This window comes from Leptodactylus fuscus, chromosome 7 (assembly GCF_031893055.1).
Source record: "Leptodactylus fuscus isolate aLepFus1 chromosome 7, aLepFus1.hap2, whole genome shotgun sequence".
NCBI classification, from domain to species: domain Eukaryota; kingdom Metazoa; phylum Chordata; class Amphibia; order Anura; family Leptodactylidae; genus Leptodactylus; species Leptodactylus fuscus.
In genome coordinates, this window is record NC_134271.1 from 50,077,974 (window position 1) to 50,104,673 (window position 26,700).

The 26,700-nt window shown below is 41.3% G+C and overlaps 2 protein-coding genes across 2 annotated transcripts in view; both read left to right on the plus strand.

The window, feature by feature from the left end:
- The window catches only part of HSF4 (heat shock transcription factor 4), a 38,019-nt gene extending 35,249 nt beyond the window's left edge, over positions 1-2,770 (plus strand). Inside the window, exons 11-13 of the mRNA XM_075281880.1 lie at positions 1,503-1,568; positions 1,933-2,020; positions 2,544-2,770. Coding sequence (XP_075137981.1) covers positions 1,503-1,568; positions 1,933-2,020; positions 2,544-2,719 — 330 coding nt within the window. The 3' untranslated portion in view covers positions 2,720-2,770. The remainder of the gene's footprint in view (positions 1-1,502; positions 1,569-1,932; positions 2,021-2,543) is intronic.
- Positions 2,771-13,841: 11,071 nt separating this feature from the next.
- LOC142214451 (5-hydroxytryptamine receptor 3A-like) lies at positions 13,842-26,385 on the plus strand. The gene is made up of 8 exons (XM_075283399.1): positions 13,842-14,033; positions 15,410-15,454; positions 16,003-16,112; positions 18,228-18,394; positions 22,124-22,281; positions 23,756-23,963; positions 25,259-25,465; positions 26,044-26,385. Exons 1-8 carry the CDS (start codon positions 13,842-13,844, stop codon positions 26,316-26,318), a joined length of 1,362 nt encoding a protein of 453 aa, XP_075139500.1. The 3' UTR covers positions 26,319-26,385.
- Positions 26,386-26,700: the final 315 nt, after the last annotated feature.

The window sequence follows — 26,700 nt, forward strand, 5'->3', positions numbered from 1 at the left end:
TATATATATATATGTGGCTGTTTACGTGAAAAGGGCCCAGATCGTCGATACTAATTATAGAGAAAATAGTCCAAAACATATTTGGGTAAAAAAAATCACAATTTTGTTTTATGCAAAAATTTTATTTAAAAATATGTCAAGTTTACAAATTTGTTGAGACTTTTAAGAATTTGTACACTGTTACACCATAACCGTTACAATGATACCAAGAACTCCATATCGACAGTGTGGGCCCTTTTCACATAAACAGCCACATATATATATTATATGTGTGTGAATTTCACATTACCATGGCTATTTTATCAGTCCCAGTCTAAGTCTTTATCTGTGTGATATGTTGATGTGATACCTAGTTTCGTGTAATATGATGAATGATAAAATGTATGATTTCTGTCTCCTTCATCATTACTTGGAAGTTTGTACATACTTACTGGCTCCATTAGATACTTTAATCTCCATTTCTTTCTCTATAAAAGAAAATTTAGTCAGTTCCTCACAGCCCAGCTAGACTGTCAGGAATGCCCTTCTGACAGTAGGCAGACATCGGTAACGACACAGATATCTCCAGTCCTGGGGCACATAAGGGGAAATCCAACAGTATGCTGAATTCAGTGATCTGTTGGCTTTCTAGCGATATATAAAACTACATATGGAGGAGGACATGAAAAGTCCTCTTTAAAGGAGTTTTCTTGGCTAAAAATGTTGAGGACTTAGGGTAGGTTATCAATACCAGGTTGGTGAGGGCACATGGCACCCCACTGATCAGCTACTCAGAATCTGGTTCTATTCTCTGTGCAGTGGCTATATCGAGTCACTGCAGCTTAGCCCCAGTAGGTGCTAAATAGGAGCTGATCTGCAGTAACTTGCTCCACCATTCTGAGTATTAGCTGCGGAGAACAACTGGTGGGATCCCAGTTGTTAGACCCTCACCGATCTGATAATGATAACCTATCCTTATGATATCCAGAATATCCTTATTCTGGAAAACTCATTTAAATCTGGGATGTTTTTAGCTGAAAAAGTACTTTATGGTAAATCGTAATTTTAAATGTAATTTTTCTGGAGATTTTTTTATTTTTGCATCTGCACCTATTATAAACCTAAAATAGCATTTTCCTAATAGATGTTTATTTAAAAAAATGTATACAGTGTAAACAGCTGTGTTTTATTCAGAAAACAATCCATCAGAGAAACTGTCTGATGGTTTGTCCCTCTAACCTTCATCTCTGTTCTCCTAAGCAATCATAAACATTCATGTAAGCAGAACTTTTGTCGATGATCTCTGACGGATATAACTGGAGAGAGGACTTAGTAACCTGCACTGTATGAGAAATAGCGGAAGCTGCAGGGTATAAATGGTTAAGAATTTTTAATAAACACTTATTAGGGAAAGATTTTTAGCTCAAAATAAGTGCATGCATTTGCAAATTTTTAGAGGAAGGAAGATCGCATATATTCATACAATATGTATATTGATTATAATACAACATCAATTCTTGCAGGTGTTCAGTGCTGGCCTTTGTGTAGGTGAATGGAGTCTTCCTGCCATGGATACCAGTCTGTCACCGGTAAGAATGCTTCATGATTTTGCCAGAAGTTTTTGATGCAAAGTCCTCCACCACATTTCATGTCAGCGTTTCCTGTTGGACTTAAAAGTGTAATAATGTTGATATTTGCAGGCTAATTCATACAGTGACATGTCGGTAGTTTCCATAAGTGTACTGAAACCTCCACATTTGGAATAGGGCTGTCCTATGCATAGAGATGGTGATATATTTTATATAGGATTGTCCTGTAATGGCCACCATTTACTTTTACACACATAAAATGATTTTTCAATATGAGTGCATAAAATATCCTGTACTATGCCATGTCTATGGTATAATGGAATATGGAATAATTTAATGTATTTGAACTATGCTTTATATTTAGATACAACAGCTCTCGGTGGATCTGGAGAGGAATGGAGCTGAAATGCCTCCTAAAGGGTTGAATCCACAGTTCAACTCCTCTTGCTCAGGTAAGTCTAAGAATACACATTGCACAAATACAGCATTGGACTCTGCTGAAATGCAGATGTAAAAATTGCTGTATTTTTAAATCCCTGCCACTCAATGAGATTTCATGTAATGTCATCTACACCTTGCAAAAAAAAAAAAAACAACACTCTGGCCATTACGTTCCCCTCTCCACATGAAAAATGCAGAGAGAAAAGTCCTGCAAGCAACACAAGTCCTGAAGCCAAGCAGAGACCACACGGACCCCATTATAGTCTATGGGATTCACGGGTTTCTTTAGTTAACCGATTAGGTCTCCGTTCGGGGGGGGGGGGGGGTCCTCAAATGGACTTCCTGAACAGAAACCCATGCGCAGATGTGAACCAGACCTAAGACTGAAAACAGCAGTCCTGGTTATCCCAAAGCATCTGATCTGTGGCAGTCCCAGTTGTCAGAGCCTTGCAGGTCTAATATTGATGACCTAACCTAAAGATAAGCCATCAATATTAGAAAATGTATAATTAATAGATTTCTGTTGTGTTCCAGGAAAAGAACCAGATCTCGAGAACGCAGTACCTTTTCTGACGGAAGAGATGGTGAGCCTGGCAGGATCCTCGTCACTTTTTGGTGCGGATGATAGTGTGGCATCTTACCTCTCTAGTGCAGTCCTTCAAGGTGATGCTTCCCTTAGACTGCACCCTCAAGAGGAGAGGAATGAGTGACCCTCACACCTATGTATATGTGTCATACTTAGGGTGCCACTTTACTGAAACACTGTATATACAATCAATGAAAATGGACCTACTGCACTGTATACAATATTTTCTCATAGCACTAAAATGTAGGGAATATGCAATATTAGATTCTCCCAATTTCAACCTATCTTGGACTCAGATCTAATTGTCCAAACCAAGACCCATAAGAAAATATAATGTCCTTTCACCTATTTTCTCTCCATTCTCTGTGGACACAACAGGGAATTACTGGATAATGTTTCTGGTGTTTTGAGTCTAAGTGAAATATAATATTCTGTCAATTGCCAAATAACTTTCCATGGTATAAACGTATATCACTAGGACCATGGTTCTGATATTTGGGGCTCTCAACAATCTGAAGGGGACACTGCACTGTTACCTTATATTCACATGACATAAAAAACATAATGGATAAATATATGAATGTGTGATGTCACAGCTGCATTGCTCTCAATGTTTGTGAATAGAGACTATTCACATTACCGATATTTTGATGGTCCGTTGTGACGGACCATCAAAATATAGGTTATGTTTTATTTTTGTCTGTTTTTACAAATGACTACATACACTGTAATGCTCCCCTTTCCTTTCAGTTGCAAACACTTGTGAAAAATGGATGTTTTTCATGGGAATTTACATAAATTTCTTGCATGACCTGGAGTCCAAGTGTACAAGGAAACTTGGAAGGGGGCTCAACACTAAAACATCACAGCAGCCCCTTCACTCTCAGAATCAGAGGTCTCAGAAGTTGTAGTGTTCCTAACAATACACCATCATTTCAGATCATATGAGAAAGACTCTTTTATTGTCAAAAATGTTGTTATAAACCTACTGTGCGCCATATTGCTATATATTGCAGAAGGTTCATTTTCAGCAGGGGAGAGAGGTTGTTTCTGGGGGTGTATCAAGCACACTCAGGTTGAATGTATGAAAAGTATCGGGATTCAGGAACAAACCACAAAACAAAAAATGTAAAACCTCTTCAGAGCCATCAATGTTTTGCACATGAATAGTACATTTCTCCTGGCTTTTAAGGGGTTAACGCCTTATATTTGTGGCTCATTTTGCATTATTAAAAACTGATCCCGGTAGAGCCCACTGTTCCTTTCCTCTGTCCCGGTGAGGAAGGTAATAGGGTATTGTTGAATGTAAAGAGTTACCTGCCGTGAGCCGCTAAGGATTCTGGGAAGTGCTGGTAATTTGTTTTTGAAGACCAAGGACAGATATAATTATTTTTAAACAAAGTTGATCTTTGTTCTTTTTATATATATATTTATACATATAGATATACATGTGTAGGTATATATCCGGACTATAATAATATATACTTGTGTATACACTTAGAACATGATATTAATATGTGAGAACTTACACTTACTCTATAGATTTCTGACTGTAACATGACAGTATTCTATATGTTAACCTTCTTAACAACAGGGCACCCTTGATATTATTAGGGGTTCATTTGCTGTTTTGCCATCTACTCCCCTGCCATACTTCTTTCTGATCGGGTTCTCTTCCACTACTGATCTGGGTTGTGTATATTTCCAATAGGCCCAAACTGCTGATTTTGTAGGATTGGCAGAGTTTAGCATTCATTTTTCACAGGCACTAGACACATGGACTCTGATGGCTTGCTTTAGTCGTGAGAGTTTGAGTACCCAAGGTCTATATTGCAGACAAAAAGTGGAACAGTTACCCAAAGAACCAGTCAGATTCTAGTTATCAATTTGCTAATACAGGTCAGCAAATTGAAGAAGAGATCTGAATGTGCCTTCCACTTTTTGTATGTTGTTTCCATGTATTTTGCTCTGGGGTTCCCTTTACTGTATCTTGTCATTGTGTCATCTATTCAGATTTTAACTTTTTCAATAGCAAGGGGGTCTATTCCAGAGAACGACATCGTTTAACAAGCAAAATAAAACAATTTAAAGCAATTAGACTCTGTTCACACTGGTATTTTTCTTGTTCCATTATTTTATGAAAAGTTCAGCAAGAATATGATGGTGTGCAGCTAGGGTTGAGCGATCGAGATCAGAAAAGATTGGATCACGATCAGCGATCGAGTAAATTTCACAATCGCGATCGGGTTCCGATCCCACCTAGACAAGATCGGGAACAGAATTCCGATCCCGATCGCTCAACCCTAGTTACCTGCACAGCACCACTGCCGCTCGGAGCTCCGGGCTGTTGTTTTCTGTCCTCTCCTCTCTCATTCACACGCCAGCAGAGCATCGTGTGCGCCCCTGCCTTCCTAGGCTAGTGTTACTGATGCTGGGAGTAGGCGGGGCTTGTTGTGGCTTAGGAGAGTGTGGGCGGGTACAGGGCGGGGAGACGTGAGTGATTCTGAATGAGAGAGGAGAGAAACGGACAGAGAACAACGGCCGGAGCTCCGGGGAGCGGCATACACACCAGGAGGGGAGGTGGCAGCGGTTCTGTGCAGGTCACCAGACAGCAGGGTGGACTAAGTAGCCGGTGGATTTTTTAATCACTAAGCTGTGTAGTGAATAGGATCGTTATTAAAATCCGATTTTCGATCATTAGAAAATCCCATTAACTTGCATTAGGATCGGAATTGGGATCAGGTTCGGATGAAAAATGATCAGAAATCGGATTTTAAAAATGATCCTGAAATCTCAAGATCGGCTCAACCCCATGTGCAGCACTTTTTTGCTATAAAAAAATCTGACATACCCTATTGTAGGTCAGTCAGATCCTTTAGGAATTGTTGGGATCAATTTGAAAACCAAATCCATAGCTGTCATGGCTCTATTAAAAATAGAGGTGTGCTCTATTAAGAATGAAAGTATGCGTGTGTGAACAGAGCCTAATACATCTGCATGACAAAGCACAGTGGTGTTCACTTTAAATTCAGACATCTGTCTATACAAAGTCACATACCATATAATGCAAAAACAATGAATGAAAACATATATTATTGTAACTCCTATAGTTATGATTAATTTTTGGCATATTTGGCATATTTCTCATACATTGTACTCCAAGAACTTGACAGTCCTTGGGCATTATATTGGAAATAACTTCTGAGACGTACTGTGTGGCTTCTTATTACATTACTTTTGACTTCTTCTACTTTCTTTACAATCAGGGCATCAGGTGTTGAGTTCAGTGTTCCTGTAATAGGGGTGTACTGTTTTTTGCTTTTTTTGTTCTTGTTTTGTTTTTTTACTCCTTGTCAATCTCAGTCACCCATTTGACTAATGGCAGCTAATGCACTAGTCCCACAGATGAATCCCATATTGTCCACACAAATACCCCTCTTAGAAATCCTGTAGTTTGGGAAAATACACTGCCGTAAAGATGGATGTAAATTCTACACGCTAATTCTATTTTTCCCAAAGTATGTTAAGATTTGAGGTGTAGTGCTGTATTTAAAAACTTGATATTTTTTTGTGTTTCTGATATATCTGCACAAACATTGAAATTTTCAGTGTGCATTGAAGGGCTGAGTGCTTGAGGTCTTTAGATAGCCAATATGTTCTTATGGGACTGGTGCATTAACAATTGCCTTAAAAGTTCATGCCCATCAGGTCAAGATTTATTTACCATCTTGCTACAGTTTAGGAATTATAATATTAATATTTCTGACACGTTTACCAAGTTGTTTGTATTGTGGCTATTTGGTTTCCCTGTAGCCTTGAGACATTAATGAGAAGTATATGAAAAAAACTAGGCAAGGTAGACATGGCGACATTTGGTCAAGTGTCAAACTATGATCAAGTGGTTACCATGATACAATTTCAATGTTTCCTTTGTCTTTGTTATACTTGGGTTATGGTAGTCCAATAATTTTAGCTTGATCAGTGTTAAGCCAAATGCCACCAGGTAGACCCAACCTAAATGTGATCTTCTGAGCAAAAACTGAATAGTAAATTTTTGTGTAGTCACCCAAAAATACTTAGCAGGGGTACCATGAGGACGAGATCTCTGGAAATCGCTGGTCTACGTTCTTTAAGACACTTTCATCAAAGTGGTGTAATGGTCTGCCATGGCCTCCTACCAACTAAGAAAAGAATTCAACGGGGCCAGAGTGGACCATGAAATGACATACTTGTCAAAAGTGATCCAGAGAAAGAAGCACAGGTACCGTAGAGATCCACATATCATAGGAATTCAGGTAATGTTTTACAGTCTAGAACTTTGATCCTAACAAAAAAAGTAACTTTTTTGTCACATTTACAAAACCAATAATGTGAGTGGGACTAAAATATAATATGGGACTGAAATATAACAGGTACATATTTTAGTGAAAGAAGTTTTTTTAAGAGCTGTATACAAACTGGTTATGAAACGCTCATAATTTGTGCGTGACAACCATCTCAACCACCGATGTACCTGACAAGAATATGAATGTGACTGACAGCTGTATAACCTATAAGACTGTATTGAATTAACATGTATACAAGATATACATATCTTCCTCATATTTGTTCAGGCTACATATACATTCACCCTTAAGTGTACCTAGCTCCTTGCTGTATATACTCCATAGTTGTGACTGGTAGCCCTGTCTTCTCTTTGCTGTATACATTGTAGCTCTACTTGAATCTGATGCACTAAAAGACCATTTGCACTATGCTGTAAATTTGTATAGTTTTACAAACAGCCCAAATTCAATAAATATTGTTTTCTCATTCAGCTTGTCCGACTCACAGTTTGTTCTAGGGTGGATTTTATTATACGTCATTGTCTGAATGTACTGTTCCCACAAGAGGGGAGTGGACAGTAATAATATAGCTTCCTGGTTAGATAAGTAAATAGCCTCTGGGTACAAAGGTAGACTATCAGGATGACTGCTTTGCTTTCTCCAATATATTTGTAAAAACCCTGGCTATGTACACATATGTACTTTGTCCACTGGAACTGATCATGAATGTTTGGCAGTTACGCTAGTGTGTAACTTAATTTATGATTTTAAGAACCATATTGTAAATTCAGATATTAACATTTATGTTGAAGCATCTTCTACTGTACACTCTTCTCAGTCTATTCTGTGTATCTGATCAAGGCTAGAGCTAAATGATGGTATGGGATGTTGTACAGTACTCTTTAAGCAAGCAGTATCCATCCACACTTCGTTACTCTACAAACACTGACAACATGGTGTCTGCTACTCACTTCATCCTCTAGCCCTCTCTTCCATTCCACCATGACAAATAAGATAAGAGAGTATAAGATAATCCTTTAATAGTCCCACCGTGGGGGTGTTACAGCTGAATGGTAATACAGATACAAGATAATAAACAGTAATATATTACAGAAGTAGACACACATAAGCTGAGAAAAAAATACTAGGAATCCATAGCAGCTAAGGAAGAAAATAAAGAAGGAAGACTTCAGGATCATTTAGTTCTCTGTGAGGAGTGATCATCACTTGGTCTGATGTAGATTAATAAACCTGACAGCAGTTGGGAGGAAGGATCTGCTGCCAAGTGCCGTCAAGGTCTCATACATGGGGAGGGAGTTGTTCTCCAGCATGGAACTCACCATGGACAGTATCCTTCAGTCACCCACCACCTGTACTGGGTCCAGGGGGCTTCCCAGGACAGAGCTGGCCCTTCTGATCAGCCTGTCAAGTCTATTTCTGTCCCTGGTTGATATACTGCTCCCCCAACAGGCCACACCAAAAAAGATGGCTGAAGCAACCACAGAGTTTAAAAAGGACCTAAGAAGTGGCCCCTGGACTCCAAAGGCCCTCAGCCTCCTGAGCAGGTAGAGTCTGCTGTGGCCCTTTCTGTGCAGCGCCTCCAGGTGATCAGCCCAGTCTATGTTATTATTGAGGAGCACACCCAGGTACTTATAGGTCTTGACTATCTCAATGCATGACCCTTGGATCTCTACCTGGATCGGAGCACTTCTCCATTTGCTAAAGTCTACCACCATCTCCTTGGTCTTCCCAGCATTAATCCTGAGGTGGTTCCGATTGCACCATTCGGCAAAATCCCGGTTTAAGTCTCTGTATTCCCTCTTGTCACCATCAGTGATAAGGCCTACTACTGCGGAGTTATCGGAGTACTTCTATAAGTAACAGCTGGAGGTGTTGTGCCTAAAGTCAGCAGTGTACAGTGTGAAGAGAAAAGGGGCAAGAACTGTACCTTGTGGTTCCCCTGTACTACAGATCACAATGTCAGACACACAGTCCTGGGCTCTCACATACTGAGGGCGGTTTGTCAGGTAGTCTAGTATCCAGTTGGACAGGTGTGACTAATCCCTGAGACTCCCCTGTTTTAGACGCTACTGCAGAAACGCAGGGCATATTTCGACCATGAATATCATTTTACTTGTGAGCTGTGGAACAGCCTGTATTGGCCAAACTACCCCTAGAGACCTGAAGGCGCTCTCTCAAGCACATGACTAGGCATGGCAGATTACAGGGGGCCCACCCCTTAATGCAAGCTACTAAATGCTGCTTTAAACCCTCCAAAATTCTACTACTCCCCGAAACTACCCTTTTCCCACCAAAGCCCTGACCTATGATCAATTGAGACCACCAACTGCCTCCCACCCCAATAAACACGCCACAACTCAGGGATGGATATAATCGGCCACAGCAGCCATATTTATTAACAAAACTACATAAACAAATAAATAACACTTTCAAATAAGCACACAATGGGTAAGAGTCCTTGGAGTTATGAAGATTAAACAACATGAATGGCCTGGCGCTACCATGAGCACATAAATATATGTGTATATATATATATATATATATATATATATATATATATATATATATATATATATACTTACCGCCAGCTGCTACCACCGGCTCAGCGGCACCAAGAGTAAAGATGACCCCTACTTCATGCACCAGCTCACAGGACTAAGACCCTGTAATCGTTCACCGAGCGCCAGGCCATCCAACAACTGACCATAACACTGACTATATAAGGTGGAGCCTATTACTGACTCCACCCTTTGTTAGTAATTTACCCCCCAAATTCCCCAGGACTCCAGCCGCCAAGGCAACCGTGACAATCCTGAAGAAAAAAAGGACGAACCTAAGGAAGAAAACAGAACAACAAACAACGGGAGGGAGGGACAACCTGTCTTCTTGCTGCGCGCCCCACGAGTGCGTGCGTCCCAGGCCGCGCGGCCTAATCAAAACTGGCTCCACTAAGCCCCGCCCCCTGCCGGCTTCGCACCGTACACAGCCATTGGTCCCCCTACTGCCCGCCCCCATCATGTTCCCTCTGCAGTACGAGCCTGCTACGCTCGTTCTTTTGCATCTGTTTACAGCTAACTAAACAAACCACTACAGTAAACGGTCCAAACTGGCTAAGTAACAGGTAACTAATGTCTCCTTCTAGAAAATAAAGAGCAAATTCCACCCCTTATACACAGCAGCATAAGAACAGGTAATTCACTCCTCAGGAGACAGCATAAGGCTGGGAAAAGGGAATAAACAGAAGTATAACAGAAGGACTATATAGACGTAATGTCATATAGAACTACATCTTGTCCTAGTAAAACCATGGAAGCACAGCCATCTGCAAATGGGTAACATTTTTAGTTTCAAAGGTATTGAATGATATCTAAAGTACAACAAAGAGGCAAAGAAAGGACAACAATCGAAACAGCCCTGAAAAGAAAATATATAGAATATCATACAACGGTATAAAGGCAAATCCAGAGTGATAATAGGGATAAAAAGGTAAATAACCAGTAATAAACATGTTGGGGGGAGATGGGCAGCGCTGTAGTGCACATGTTGGAGGGAGAAGGGGAAAGGAGACCCTGCCTAGGGTAAAAGACATAACACTCAACCCCACTGATAAATTAGAGCTAGAGACATATGACAGATCCAGCACTATTTACCTCCACCAAGCAAACACCGGAGAAGATAGGCCAGGAGGGAAGAGAGGATTATGAATCAGAGGGAGTAATGGGGAGAGAATGGGAATTTTTAAGCAGAAACTAAAACAAATCCTCAACCTGCAAATGGGTGACATTTGTAATGGATCCTTCCACGTATGAAAAAGGAAGATTCTGTAATCTTCTATATGCAAAAATTTTAGTGAAAGACATTCTTTTTACCTGTTCTAAGGTAAGTGGAAATCTAATATACATTTAAAGACCATTTCCAGCAGTACTTCAGGTTTTTCCAGTAACAGAAAGCTCTGAGTAGGACTAAATGAGGCCAAGAAGTTCTACAAAGTCCTTTCATTCTGGAAATAAGATGTGATCCAGGATCATTATATCCAGTGTCACTGACTTCATCCATGTGGTCCATAACTCTGTCTCAACTTAACTCCCTTTATTTCGCTAAGACTGGCAGGATCCTCTACAACAACAATAGGAAAAGTGAAATTGCAAAAGAAGTATACAAAATGTACATGTCAAGTACTTTATCGCCAACTTTAAATTTATAATCCCCGTTGGATAAAAAAAAAAACCAAAAAAAAAACAGGAGAAAAAAAACGTCGAAAAAAAATAATTACACAAACCATTGCGCCAGATTTGTCGAGTCATGGGGACAACCTCATAGAAAATGGTCCATTGTATTTTTTGTTGCTCTTCTGTGTTCCTTTTAACATTAATTTCTATCTGACTGAACCTTTTCTTTGAAGAAATGCATTTAGTTATCATTTCTCATGTCCCATTTCTCCACCTTCTTCCTCCTTCCTCCACCACTCCCAGGTAAGCACATGTTACCTAAATATGCAGTGGCAGCTTATGTGTTGTCTTAGGTTTATACGTTGCTGGATGTGTTTGCTTCTCCTTCTCCTTCCATCCTCAGACTCCTGATTCTGTGGAAAAACATGAGCTCCAAAATAAGTTGTTTGTCGAGTTCAACTGCTTGAGTTTGGCATGCCAAGGGTTTCTAAGATTAACAATGAGATGTGACGGGAGCCGGAGACTCTAGGGTTCAAGAGTGCTTCTGAAATGAAGAGGATTCTTCTGCTTTTTCTTTTTCTTCTGGACCTTCTGTGCGGTAAGTTTCCTTTTTGAATGCCAAGTAATATTATAGTGGATTACCATTTCATATATGGATGGACTCGGACCCCCAGGGTAAGGGTCACTCAAATTTTGTTTTGCTCTTCATTACTCATACAGGCTGTATTCCCAGAAGGCAAATCCTTACTATGTTGCATATGAGATGTAAAGATTGAGAGTCCTCAGTAGTTTGATAACTTTTTAATGACTAACAAAAAAATATGACATATTGCGAGATTTTGGAACGGCTATAAGGTTTCTTCATCAGGCTGGTACCAGCCTGATGAAGGAACCTTATAGCCGTTCCAAAAGCCCGCAATGTGTCATCATTTTTTGTTAGCCATTTTAAAGGTATCAAACTACTGAGGACTCTCAAGCTTTACATTTCATATCCACTGGCTAATACGGTACAAAGATACATTTTTCTTATACATATATGATGTATATATGATAGAATTCTCTAAATGGACAGAGGTTGTTTTCATACATCAATCCCCTTAAGCAATTTTAGATTCATAGTTACAGCTATTTTATAGCATAACAAAACAGACTTTTTTTTTTTTTTTTATAAAGTAATGAAGTAGGAATCAATGGCGCCATGACATATCTATAATCTGTGTATCTAGGGAAGCATCAGAAATTTCATCATTGTCTCGTAAGATCACTTTAAGGGCAGCCACATTTACAATGCGTACATTCTGTTACACTCCCTATTAGTAACCATTCTGCTTTATAAGCCAAGCTCCACTTGTCAGCATACAATTCTAATATTATCACATGTATTCTGAGCTTCTCAGGCATACGAATATGTGTATTCTGTCCCCATATTCTTGTCTATAAGAGTAATACTGTTGTGAAATAAAATCTTCCTTCCATATATATTTCTGACATGTGTAACTGTAGAGTCTGTGCACTGCTAGGATCAATTATTTTGTGTATTATTGTGTATCTATATGTATTTGTTGATTATAGATTAAGTTTGATAATCTTTATGAAGCATTTTCCCACCTCCGCCATCTCCAGTTCTTTGCATCCTTTAAAGGACTTTTTCTCCTAAATTGCTTAGGATGGGTCATCCATCATAGATTGGCAGGGGTCTGACATCTAGGCCCCTGGCAGACCAGCTTTTTGAATAGACTGCAGAGTTTGGTTTGCAGCCTCTTCAGTACTTACAAAGCACAGCACCGTATTTGTATAGTGGCTGTGCTTGATACTGCAGCTCACTTGAATGGGACTGACCTGGGATCAGGCCATGTTATCAATGGTCTGTGATGTGGAAGTCATGCTAGGAGGGCAACTCTGCTGCTTTAAGCAGCTGATCCGCCAAACAAAAAATTCGGAAAAAAGTTGTTTTTGCATTACCATCTTCTGACAAGTGTAACATTTTTATTTTTCTGCTGAAGCACCTGGATGAAAACTTGTGTTTTTGCAGGCTGAGTTGTATTTTCATTAGTTCCTTGTGGCTTTTTTTACGACATTCTTCGAGTAGATACAGCAATACCAAATGTGTATCTGTTTATTTTAATTTTTTTTACATTATAAAGTATAATAGGGAATTTCCGTATTTTTAGCTATTTATTTACTTTAGATTTTTCCTTTTTTTCACTCCTTACACATTGCGGTCATGATTGACTACAGCATCTAAGAGGTTAACATGTGATAGCAATGATCTCCAACCACGGCAGGGTGTCAGCTATATGTTAGATGTATAGCAGTGAGCACAATGAGGTTAGTATATGCCACTCCAATGATTCTGGCACTATTGGCATTTTTTCTTTAGCCCCCACCATTTCTGAGCGAAATATCTAAGGCTGCTTACTGTGAATTGGGTGGTCTCAGGGATGACAAGGCAATGGGGTGGGATTCTGATTTGACAGTGTCCTATCCGAGGCGAGCAGTGTCTGAGTCATGCCCCCTAGCTTGCTCCTTCTTGACACTTCCCATTTGAAAGAAGAAGTTTATTTAGTATATCAGGTGCCAAAACTAATGGCACTGCTCGAAACCGTGGGGACTAGAGAATCAATTCCAACTGCGCTGTGATGCCAACAACTGGAGTTGGAGGTGAGAAAAGGTTAACAAACCCTTCCGGTTACAGATTGTAGCTAATGGGGTGTGCAGCTTGTAGTATCTGATGCTATTATTATGTCTTGCTCTTCAAACAGCTTTGACAGATGCCCAAGACACATGTGGATATTACAATGTGACAGACAGCATTGGTGTTTTGGAGCAGTCTCCTCGCCTTATGAATATCAGACCTGTTAAAAACTGGCGTGAACCTACAATTGTATCAGTGGATATGACCTTCAGGGGAGTCCTGGATATGGTACGACATATATAATAAGATCCGTTGTAATGCTATTTCATTACATTTATGAACTTTACCTAAACTTCACCTATGTTGCTTCTATGTTGCTATGTTTCATCTATATCTATTTAGCCATTACAGTATATCAGAAAACGCTGTGCGTCTTAGCAGTAATACAATCAAAATGTGCAAATGTTAGAAATATATCCCCGACTCCAAAAAGTTGTGAGACTGAGTAAAATGTAAAAAACCCCAAAATGATCTGCTAATTTCATATAATCATATTATATTCACAATAGAACATACTGTATATCAGACACATTTTTCCATTTCATTTAAGGCAATTCATTCATTTAGAAATTGATAGCAGTAACACATCTCTGAAAAGTTGGGAAAGGGCCACGTCTACCATTGTGTAGCCTAGTTGTCAAGGTGTGTTGCCATCAGTTTCTAAATTTATAGTGGAACTTTCACTGCTGGTATGTTATTCTATATTCTGTTGTGAAATATAATATTATTATATGAAATTTCCAAACCATTGTATTCTTGTTTTCTTTACATTTTACTCAGCATCCCAACTTTTTTGGAATTGGGGTTGTACTATATTAAGCTATAATGTATTCCTATCTACACTATTGATGCTTACCCCAATCATGATTGATGAGTTTAAGATGAGGGTCAGGGGATAATTGTACACATCAGGGAGAGTGTGTGCTACATAGGCAGTACACACACTTACAAGTCATTCCTGGGATTCTGGGTAAAAAATATGCAAATCTATTCTCCAGGATGTAATTAGGAGAACAGTGCACTCTGTGTGCTGCCCTCTAGAGGGCAGCATCCTTAACATCATGCATGACTCAGTTATAAAGTCTATTTAATCAGGATGTGGATTTAATTGCCAAATTAGTATTTCTATTCCAAAAGGAACAGATTCCCAGCTATGGACAGCGCTGTTTCGGCCTATTGAGCCATCCTCAGCATAGCGTAGGGATACTGATTTGGCAGAGTGAGTGACTATAGACCAGGGTCAGGGGACAATCGTACATATCAGGGAGAGTGTGTGCCTACATAGGCAGTATGGAGACTTACAAGTCATTCCTGCTCCGCTAGGGATTCTGGGTAAAAAATATGCAAATCTATTCCCCAGGATGTAATTAGGAGAACAGTGCCCTATTTTTTTTCAGTAACTATTATTATGTTAAATAAGTTTTATATCAAGTCTTAGAATAAATAGACTCTACAAAAGTGTGACACATTTAAGGTCAAGAAAGTCCATTGTAGACCATGTAGATCTTACTAGTTTGTTAACATCTGGCTTCTTCATAATTGTAACCTGCTATTAGAAAACCAACCGAACTGCCCTTTGTCCTTTTTTGACAAATGTTTTGCAGGATGAAAAGCTGCAAATTATGACAACTTTGATGGATCTTGAAATGGTAAGATGTCTGTTAGTGGTACGTGTCTTTACTAAGTAAATAGCCTCCAGAAATGAAGTGACAAGTTGTATGGCTGATGTTCAGATAAAAGCGATCTGATAGCATTTCATCTAACATTGAAGACAAGGCTCCAGTATTTCACACTGAACAGGTTGTTCTACTCTGGCTCATAAGGAGGATATTAATGTAGCTGTATGGTTGATAAAATGTACAAGAACATTATATAAGATGGCTGCTATCCTGCTATTTTTGGGACTGGCATCACTCTGTCTTCCACATTCTGAGAGGTTGCTTCCAGTTGCCTTTGTGCCTGTCACTGGTTCACTCGGCTTTCAGGCTCTACATGGGAGAAGGATTTTAGGCTTGGTCTATACGATCTCAAAAAAGTCCATGTGATAAGTATTTTTTGTAACAGCTATCACATGGCTGCACTAAAACCAATGCATATCTGTGGGTCTATTTACATGTCCGCTTTTTTGATAAACTGAACGTTCTATTTTTGGCCATTTATTACTCTAGAAATGTCTGACTGTATTTTCTTTAAATAGATCTGGGAAAATCAATTGTTATCTTGGGATCCGGAGAAGTTTTGTGGTATAAAGAGTGTCCTTATACCAGAGGGCTCAGTCTGGTTCCCTGACATCAACATATCTGAAATGTAAGTTACTGCCGCAGGGTATATTTTTTGTTATAATCAAGTGAACATACATAAGTACAGTATGTGAGGCATAGGCTTAGCTTGAGAGCCATTAGAACTTGTTAGAACAATAGGATTCACAAAAATTAGGTCTGCTTCAGAGGAACCCCTGCTCTTGATGTAGTGATGGATAAAACACTCCATATTCTGCCTGAATCTGTGGGAAGCCTCCACAGTCTGTAGTTGTCCATGCTGTATTTTTTTAATGTAGATTGTGAGCCCATAATGTACATTTTGTTCTCTATCAGTATTGGAGGAAATCCACGTAAACATGGGGAGAACATACAAACTCCTTGCAGATGTTGCCCTTGGCAGGATTTGAACCCAGGACTCCAGCGATGCAAGGCTGCAGTGCTAACCACTGAGCCACTGCGTTGCCCCTTAAAGTTGTCCAATGTCGGGCTTGAATCCACAACCCTGAGATTAAGAGTCTCATTCTCTACCAACTGAGCTAGCCAGGCTACTGTGTCCACGCTGTAAATTCAAAAGACAGACACTGAGCAACCTTACAGTGTAGTATTGATAAAAGATCACATTAGAAATCCAAAAATGTACCAAAAGACCAAATGGCTTCTCACCTGTTGTGGTTGTGAAATGTTCATAACTAGATATGACGTTTGTTTAACAGGCAGAGGAGGCAGCACACTCCATAAACACCGATTATCAGGGGAAACGGGATCAGACAGCTACATCAAAGAATAGTGGAAGCGGTGGTCTCAGGTCAAGGAGGGCATACATGTAAAATATATATATATATATAGAACAATCATTTCCAAACAAATCAATAATAAGAACAAATGCATAAAATAACATAATACATTTTTTTTTAAGTCGGACATGCAGGACTCTGTGTCCGGTCTTTAAAAAACGGTTTAGCCGCGGAGAGCTCAAAACACTCACCGGCGCTCACGGCCGGACTCGGCATGAAAGGTTTCCGTCTTCTGTATGCAGAAGTTGGAAACCTGATAACGGAGTCCAGACGCTGGTGAGAACCCAGCGTGAGCTAGAATGAAATGAACATAAGGCCTCTTGCCAGCTTGACCCGCACACTGGTCTCGCAAGGGGCCTGGTGGGCAGTGGTTAGCGGGAGTATCTCTGCCTACAGCAGACACGCTCCACACTACTATAAGAATTCCATGCATACATGAAGCCTTATGTTCATCTGTGTGAGACGGTTGGTCCACCTCAACATCTTGTCCATAACGGTTGTTCTGCAAGCGTTCACCATTTGTCTATGGCATCTTTTCCACTTGCTGTTTGGCGAGTGGCTACAATGGTGTTATGAGCATTGTTTGGTTCCAAGCTGAGATTATACAGTATGTGTCTACAGTGAATTGCATGTAACCATGTATTATACCAATATATATTTCATTTTATTTCTTGATGCATGGGTACAATCTCATATCATATTGGCTTGTCTCTACTGTGGTGGCATATCAGCCTACTACTTTTTATTATTTCATTTTATGCATTTGTTCTTATTGTTGATTTGTTTTAAAATGATTGTTTTATATATAATTTTTTTTTCAGTTTGCGCACTTGAAAAAGGTCACTTTTGGCTCAAAAAGTGGTTGCGTTGTGCAGTTTCCTAATAAGGTTTCAGTTGTCCAATACGTGCATATCCTTCTTGACCTGGGATCGCTGCTTCCACTACTTCAGGCAATCTTCGGGGAAACCACTGACACCATACCTTGATGCAATAATAGGGCTTTTAATATTAATGACCTATCCTTAGGACAGACCAAACTTACAACTTCAGTATTACATTGGTGGCTCTTAATCTTGGTACCCGCTCCAATCTTCTTTTAGAAGTGAATGGAACAAAGCTGCAATACCCAGCACAGCCACTATAATATGTATGTGTATTGAGCACTCAGTTTATGTAAGATAAGATAAGATAAGATAAAATAATCCTTTAATAGTCCCACAGTGGCAATATGAACAATGAATAGGTTTCAGTGCTCACCAGTGCAAATGTCAGTATTCTGACCCCCATGATCAAATACTCAGGACCTAGCCTAAGAATAGATTACCAATATTGAAATTCATCTTTATTTTTTTTTAAATTTTTAACAGAACAGAGGATGATTCTCTAGATGTGCTCTATATGCAGCTATTTTACAATGGCACCATAAGGAGGACTAAAACACTGAAAGTGATGACCACATGTCCTCTTGACCTTTATAAGTTCCCTTTTGACACACAGAAGTGCAACCTGACATTTGGCATGAGTATGAGTACAGGTAAATAAACAAAAGAACTGGAATGGTTAGTATATGAAGAGTGGTTACACATATTTAGTAACTAGTTTGTAGTAAACTGGTTTCAACCCAAAATTTTCAAAAGTTTAGTTTTTTTTTTTTACAAAAACCAAAACTTTGCAATTTGTCTCATATGAACTTTCAAAATGGCCACTACAATGTGCAAAATGAAGAAGAAGGACATAGAGGAGGAGGATCACATGGTCTGCTATAAAAAAAAAAAAAAGCATTGTTAACATAACCCCCCTCCCCAAATACAGAATTTTGTCTATAACTTTCCATAATGGGTTTGAACTAGAGATGAGCAAGTAGTATTCGATTGAATACCTCCCCTGCATAGTTATTGGTGTAATCGGTTGAATACCACGCGGTAAACGTAGTAAAAATTTGATGCCCCTCCCACCTTCCCTGGCGCTTTTTTACACCAATAACTATGCAGGGGAGGTATTCCATCGAATATACTCACTCATCTCTAGTTTGAACCAAACCAAGTCTGAACATTTTGCAGTTCAATATGCACAAATCGGGTAAAATGGCAATTCCATGTGAAGGTATGGAGAAAATAGAGAAAAAGAATCAGATGACCGTAAGGATCAAATGGACTCCCCCATGATGCCTTGCAAGCAGTACTAATCAGTGATGGGTAAACCAACCTGAATATTCCAAATTGTTCATTTTTTAGCGAAACCGAATAAACGGCGATTCATCTCAGACTAACTAAAATGCCTGTTTTACAATAGATCATAGAGAGTATTACATATATATACAGTATATATATATATATATATATATATATATATATATATATATATATTTATATGCAGTATATATATGTAGTATTAGTAATAGATCCAAAGAGTATTTACATTGCTTTTACCAGGGGCGGATCCAGGGCGAGCCGGGCAACCGTCCGGGGCCCCGCGCTTAGCGGGGCCCCGCGGCGTGTCCGGGACCTAACAAAATGGTCCCGGTCGGCATGTCCCGATTCCAACTGAGCTCAGCGTTAAAGCAGAATCTGACAGCTCCTGCTTTAAACGCCTATGTATTCGGCTCATCGGCGGTAGGACGCCGATGAGCTGAATGCATAGGCGTTTAAAGCTGGAGCTGTCACAGCTCAGCTCCTGCTTTAACGCTGAGCTCCGGGCCTCCGGCATTTGTAGCCGCGATGTGATGACGTCATCACATCGCGGCTACAATATGTGTATGAGAGAGGAGAGAGCTGCGAGGGAACGAAGAATGGTGAGTGTGTGTGTGAGTGTGAGAACGGCATGATACTGGGGCAGATGGAGGGGGGAGAACGGCATGGCACTGGGGCAGATGGAGGGGGGGAGAACAGCATGACACTGGCGCAGATGGAGGGGGAGAACGGCATGACACTGGGGAAGATGAAGGGGGGAGAACGGCATGACACTGGGGCAGATGAAGAGGGGGAGAGAACAGCATGACACTGGGGCAGATGGAGGGGGGAGAACGGCATGACACTGGGGCAGATGAAGGGGGGGAGAACAGCATGACACTGGGGCAGATGGAGGGGGGAGAACGGCATGACACTGGGGCAGATGGAGGGGGAGAGAACAGCATGACACTGGGGCAGATGGAGGGGGGAGAACGGCATGACACTGGGGCAGATTTAGGGGGGAGAACAGCATGACACTGGGGCAGATGAAGGGGGGAGAAAGGCATTGCACTGGGACAGATAGAGTGGGAGAGAACAGCATGACACTGGGGCAGATGAAAGGGGGAGAATGGCATGACACTGGGGCAGATGAAGAGGGGGAGAACAGCATGACACTGGGGCAAATGAAGGGGGAGAGAACAGCATGACACTGGGGCAGATGAGGGGGGGAGAATGGCATGACACGGGCAGATAAAGGGGGGAGAACGGCATGACACTGGGGCAAATGAAGGGGGGAGAACGGCATGACACTGGGGCAGATGAAGGGGGGGATGGCATGACACTGGAGCAGAGACGGGGGGGAAATGAAACTGTGGGCAGATAAAGGGGGAGAATGGCATGAAACTGGGGACAGAGATAGAGGGGGGACATGAAACAAGAGGTAGATGAAGGGTGTATATGGAAATGGGGGGGAGATATAATTTACGGGTGACTGTAGGAGGATTATACTGTGTGGAATCACATGAAAATTGAATGGGTGGAGTCAACATAAAAGTGGGCGGGGCCTAACTTGTTGCGGCGCGCGCAGCACTTTTTATTCCCTCTTTCTGGTCTTCAACAGTTGGGAAGTACAGGTTAGAAGTGCAAGACCCCCAGTAAGTAGGGCCCCGCCAAAGTCAATTGCAACTTTAACTCACATGTCCAAGTTACTGGTGGTACTGTTACTGCTGTGACACTTAATAGAATCCACTGAGTTTCAGCAACTGATGGCTTGAGTACAGTCTCAGTTGAGATTTCCTATCCATCATTATTTCTCCTGGAAAGCTGTCCCGTGCTTGATATCACCTGCTTGATATCACCATGTGTGTAAATATCCATGTAAGGAAAGTTACACACCACCATCAATCAGGGGTGAACCTAGGCTTTGTGCCGCCTGAGGCAGACGTCAGAAAGTGGCCCCTCCTCCCCGGGAGGAGGGGGCGGAGCAGAGGGTATGGAGCCAAGCGGATGGGCGGGGCGGAGCCGGTGGCGTTAGCAGACAGAGAGCAGGCAGGGAGAGGACCTGCTCTCTGTTAAGCGTGAGCGGCGGCCGCTGGAGCAGTGTTGCGTCCACAGAGCCTACCCAATCCACTGCTCGCTTTCCGTGCCGGGCTGCCGAGATGGTGACGCTAAGCCAGTCCAGGACAGCAAAAATGCCGCCGCCCCCCCAGGGCCCCAGCATAGCGCCGCCTGAAGCGGTCGCTTCAGGTCGCCTCATGAGAGGTGCGGCGCTGCCATCAATATACAGAGCAGCATGTGTGGGCAGGAACAATACATAGATTTCATGAACCACTGTGTCAATCACATCGCGGCTACAAATGCCGGAGCTCAGCGTTAAAGCAGGAGCTGAGCTGTGAAAGCTCCTGCTTTAAACGCCTATGTATTCAGCGCATCGGCGTCCTACCGCTGATGCGCTGAATACATAGGCGTTTAAAGCAGGAGCTGTCAGCTCCTGCTTTAATGCTGAGCTCAGTTGGAATCGGGACATGCCGACCGGGACCATTTTGTTAGGTCCCGGCCGCGCTGCGGGGCCCCGCTAAGCGCGGGTCCCCGGGCGGTTGCCTGGCTCGCCCGGCCCTGGATCCGCCCCTGTCCACACCTAACTTTGGGATGTAAATCGCCTCAGTGGTTTTTGAAAGAGCCCGTTTTTATTCATATGCTAATTAGCTTCCAGTCGGCACAGGACGTTCCCAACAGCACTCCTCTTTCCTATCTGTGTGTGCAAGCAGGAATCATTCGTGCGGGCAGTGCGCGACAAGCACACGGAGCCCATTATAGTCTATGGGGTCCGTGTGCTTTGACAGCACATCGCTTCCAATTGAGATTATATTCTGTCCCGGGGTTGTCTATGTGGACTCCTTCCGGATGGAATACGAGCGCTAGTGTGAACCAACCCTAACAGGACTGTTTGAGAATGGTAGGTAGGAACTAAAGAAACATAGAGTTGGAGTTGGTGTTGGCAGCAAAAGGTCCTTTTTAACCTCTTTGCTATCATATACAGTGTTTGCTACCAATGTTGTGATATAAAATAATAATGTTGTATAATCTTCCACCAGTGTCTGATATTCTGTTGACTCCATCCTCCACTGCTGAGCAGGTTACATTACTTTCTATGGAAGAATTTGCAAAATCAGAATGGAGTCTCAAACAAATCAACATTATTCAACTAAATATTTCCAAGTATGAAGAGCAATGGAGTAAAGTAATTTATCAGGTAAACTCGTCCCAGTGTATTGCAGTGGTATGTCATATCATTTTTGACAAAATTTGTGGCAAATCCTAAGAAAGTCCACATACCATGCATAAGAATGGGGTTTCTACAACCCTGCCGACATACAGCAGAAAAAATCAGGGGCAGTTTCAGCTGCACAGGGTGGAAGGAAGGGGGCCTATGGAAGCTGCCTATGGAAGGAAGGGAGCCTGCTCAGCTGAATAGTTAAAGAGGACCTTTCATCAGATTGGGGACAGGCAGTTCTATAGACTGCTGGAAAGCCGACAGTGCGCTGAATTCAGTGATCCCGATCTGTGCCCCGGGTAAAGTGCTATCGGTTCCGGTACCGTAGCGCTTTACAGTCAGAAGGGCGTTCCTGACAGTCATTCAGGAATGTCCTTTTCCACAGCAGCGCCTATCGCGCTGTACTGTGGAGCGGGGAGGAACGCCCCCTCCCCTCCTGATAGTACACATCTATGAACGAGCACTGTGAGCAGAGGAAGGGGGCGTTCCTGTCCGCTCACACAGTACAGCACTGTAGGCGCTGCTGGGCAGAAGGACGTTCCTGACAGACTGTCAGAAACGCCCTTCTGACTGTAAAGCGCTATGGTACCGGGACCGATAGCACTTTACCTGGGGCACAGATCGGGAAAGCCAATAGTGCGCTGAATTCAGTGCACTGTCGGCTTTCCAGCAGTATATGGAACTGCCTGTGCCCAATCTGATGAAAGGTCCTCTTTAAGATGATACATGAAGCAAGGGGGTCCACCCGGCAGCCTCTGCTCTATACCTTTAGAGTGAATGTGACCGGGCGGCAATAAGAGTATTTGTTGGGCAAACATTGTACGTCAAATCTCATGAGGTTCGCCTAACAAATTCTCTCAGTGCTGCCTAGTGACCTTTGCTGTTTCGTTAAGGTCTTAAACAAAACTGCTATTATACTTCAGATCCCAGAGTATAATAAGAGAGCTTCAGAGGTGGTGATTAAACATAATAAACAGTTACTTACCTTTCGTGGGCTTCAGTGCCAGTTTTCTGACCTTCTGGTCTTAGAGATGTCGAACATTATCCACAAGCCAATCACAGGCCCCAGCGGTCACGTCAGCGTCATGATGCAAAATTATGGCAACATAAACCACGTGACATTATGTCAGCATAATTTTGTGTTAAGTCGCCAACGTGACCGTTGAGCCCCAATCACAGGCCTCAGTGACATTTGATGTCATTCATTACGTCTCTATGACCAGAGGAGTTTTTTTATGTTTAATTCCCTTCCCTGGGCCTCTAAAAAGACCCCAGAGAATAATAATGGTTTGTGGGTGGCCCTGAAAATTTTGGGAAAATTTGTAAAGAAAACCGCATAGAATTCAGGGAATATGCTTGGTTATATTTCTTAATTTTTTCTTATAATAATAAAATGGAGAATCCCTTTAAGAAATCAAATGTATTTTAATCCATTTTTTTCTTTTATTCACAGGTTCTGATAAAGAGAGCTCCTGTTTTATATGTCATTAATCTCATTATTCCGGCCTGTCTGCTTGTGATAGTAGATGTAGCGAGTATGTTCATCCCTATGGAAGCTGGCGAGCGCCTGGGATTTAAGATAACGGTTGTGCTTGGATTTTCTGTACTTTTGTTGATTTTAAATGATTTTCTGCCCAACACTGACAATCCACCAATATTAGGTATGTGTATTAATGCTTATGAGACTGTAGAAGTGCTAAAATACTATATCAACAAATCACTGCCCAGCCATTTCTATAGCTATAGCTTTAAAGAGGACCTTTCATCAGATTGGGCACAGGCAGTTCTATAAACTGCTGGAAAGCTGACAGTGCGCTGAATTCAGCACACTATCGGCTTTCCCGATCTGTGCCCCAGGTAAAGTGCTATCGGTCCCGGTACTGTAGTGCTTTACAGTCAGAAGGGCGTTTATGACAGTCAGTCAGGAACATCCTTCTTCACAGCAGCCTATCGCGCTGTACGGTGGAGGAGGGAGGAACGCCCCCTCCCCTCCTGATAATACTCGTCTATGGACGAGCACTGTAAGCAGAGGAAGGGGGCGTTCCTCCCTGCTCACACCACACAGTGCGATAGGCGCTGCTGTGGAGAAGGACGTTCCTGACTGACTGTCATAAATGCCCTTCTGACTGTAAAGCGCTACGCTGACTGATAGCGCTTTACCCGGGGCACAGATCGGGAAAGCCAACAGTGCACTGAATTCAGCGCACTGTCGGCTTTCCAGCAGTATATGGAACTGTCTGTGCCCGATCTGATGAAAGGTCCTCTTTAATCCTAAAAAACAAAAGAATTGCCTAATCAAATTTCATCATATAGAAGTAATCATGTGATATGTATTGGTCAGTACTCTTGTTCTTACATGCAATTTATATAGCATATTCTGCTCTTACTGTGCTGTCGCAACTGTGCAGGGTTTTATTTTATGCCAGTCAGGATCTTTGTGTCTATGTTACCAACTTGGGGGTGAAATGTGCTCTCATAGCTCTGGTAGAAGACCCAACCAGGATAGCAGACATTCGACTCTTGTGAAAAAAAAGAGCATTCAGGCCTCATCCACATAGCTATAGTATGGTTTTATACAAGCATGATACAGTATGACATTGATCTGAAGTCTCTTGAAGTGGGTTGGTGTGGCCCTGTCTCTTATCTCTCGCCATGTTCACTCAGATCACATATTACCTAGATATTCTCCACTAGAAGCATTACTAGAATATATGAACAATATGACACCATGAGCAGGCAGCAGATTATGGTTACCATGAGAGGACCTTAGGGACTTCACGTACCTCCATATAGCTGTTAGCTGTGTGAATGAAGCTTTAGGGATATTTTTATTTTCGAAAACATCAGTTATTTATTTATATAAGGTATAAATCCTTGTATAATCAGCAATGTTTTTCTTAAAAAATATTCTTCTGTTATGTTTTTTGTTATTTTACTTTGTGATGTCTACATTCAGGTGTCTTCTGTATGGTATGTCTGCTGATAATGATTGTTAGCATCATAGATTCAATCTTTATATCCTATATGCTATACCTGTCTGCTGTAAAACCGGAGGTACCTAAATGGTTGAAGATTTGGGTACTGAAGCGACTGGCATATGTGCTTCGAATTTCAGTACAAGATGAATTTTCAGATTCAATGACATTGGCAGTGAAGAACAAAGGTATGGATGTGTATCTGTTCTCATTTATAGTGTCTATAAAATAGTTCACTCCATTGTGTACTTCATACGCAGCTCTGTTCATATTTGTGTCTAAGGCACGTACATAGTCCCCAATAGGAAGAATGGCTCTACATGTAACACTGTTCTTCTTGTCAAAATGATGGACAGATCTTATTGTAGGTCATTGAGGTTCTTTGTGAACTTCTAATTTCCTGGTAAGAAGGAGCCAGTATAGTGCTATGTCTTAAAAAACAAAAGCCAGAAGTGAACAATGCCTTATATGATTTAACAAAATAGAATTATAGTATATTAAAGTGGTTGGTGCATTAAGACAACCCCTACTCTTCGGTTGTTTGCCTTAACAAGGTTACTCCCCTGCTTGGGATACTTTCTTCCATGAGCCTGTTAGTAAACGTACACTCATTCATTGGAATGAACAGCATGATACTGAAATACATTGGAATATATGGCCATCCCAAAATATCCCCCAGCACTGCTGATCCAGGAGCGGAGCCTGTAGGACCAGGTGATTCAGGATACATACTTTTCTGATCTAATACATATTCCTATGTCTCTAGCTGTGGAGGAATCTCCAGCACTTCATGAATCAGAGACCGAGACTAACAGACAACTATCAAAAGACTCCAAGGATAGTCCAGAGATTAAACTACTCAAGAGATTATTATTGGAACTGCTTATGGTCCGTCGACATCTTATTGTCTCCAAGAAAGAGGAGGCTGCAAAGTCAGAATGGAATTTAGTAGCTTTTGTCTTGGACCGGTTCATTCTCATCCTCTATCTATTAATTGTGACTATCATTGTAGTTATCGTGGTGCTGGTTTGGGCTATTTAATAAGCTTGAGTTGTGTTGTCTGTTGCATGATATAGCAACTATCTGAGCGATGGAAAAAAATTCATATGGAGGCGCAAACAACCGAACATAAAAAAACGTTTAGAAAAATACATATTGTACAATGTATATGGCAGAAAGTGGTCATACATAACATACTATGATATCAGAATTATCATGGTATTAAAGCCATCTATGAAGATTTTACCTATCAAAATATTGGTATCTTTAGTAGTGGTCCTAATAAACTGATATCAATTTTTATCTAAGGAGGAGCTGTTGGGATTAATGAAACATTATATCTGCGAATGCAATGATGATATATGCAAGCAATTACAATATTAGAACGAAAAGATAAGTTTATGAAGGAAAACTGTACAATTGA

Coding starts and splice junctions, on each gene's coding strand:
- LOC142214451 (XM_075283399.1), top strand. CDS start 13,842: ATGCTATTATTATGTCTTGCTCTTCAAACAGCTTTGACAGATGCCCAA. Junction 15,455..16,002: donor CTTTGATGGATCTTGAAATG/GTAAGATGTCTG, acceptor TTCTTTAAATAG/ATCTGGGAAAATCAATTGTT. Junction 16,113..18,227: donor GACATCAACATATCTGAAAT/GTAAGTTACTGC, acceptor AATTTTTAACAG/AACAGAGGATGATTCTCTAG.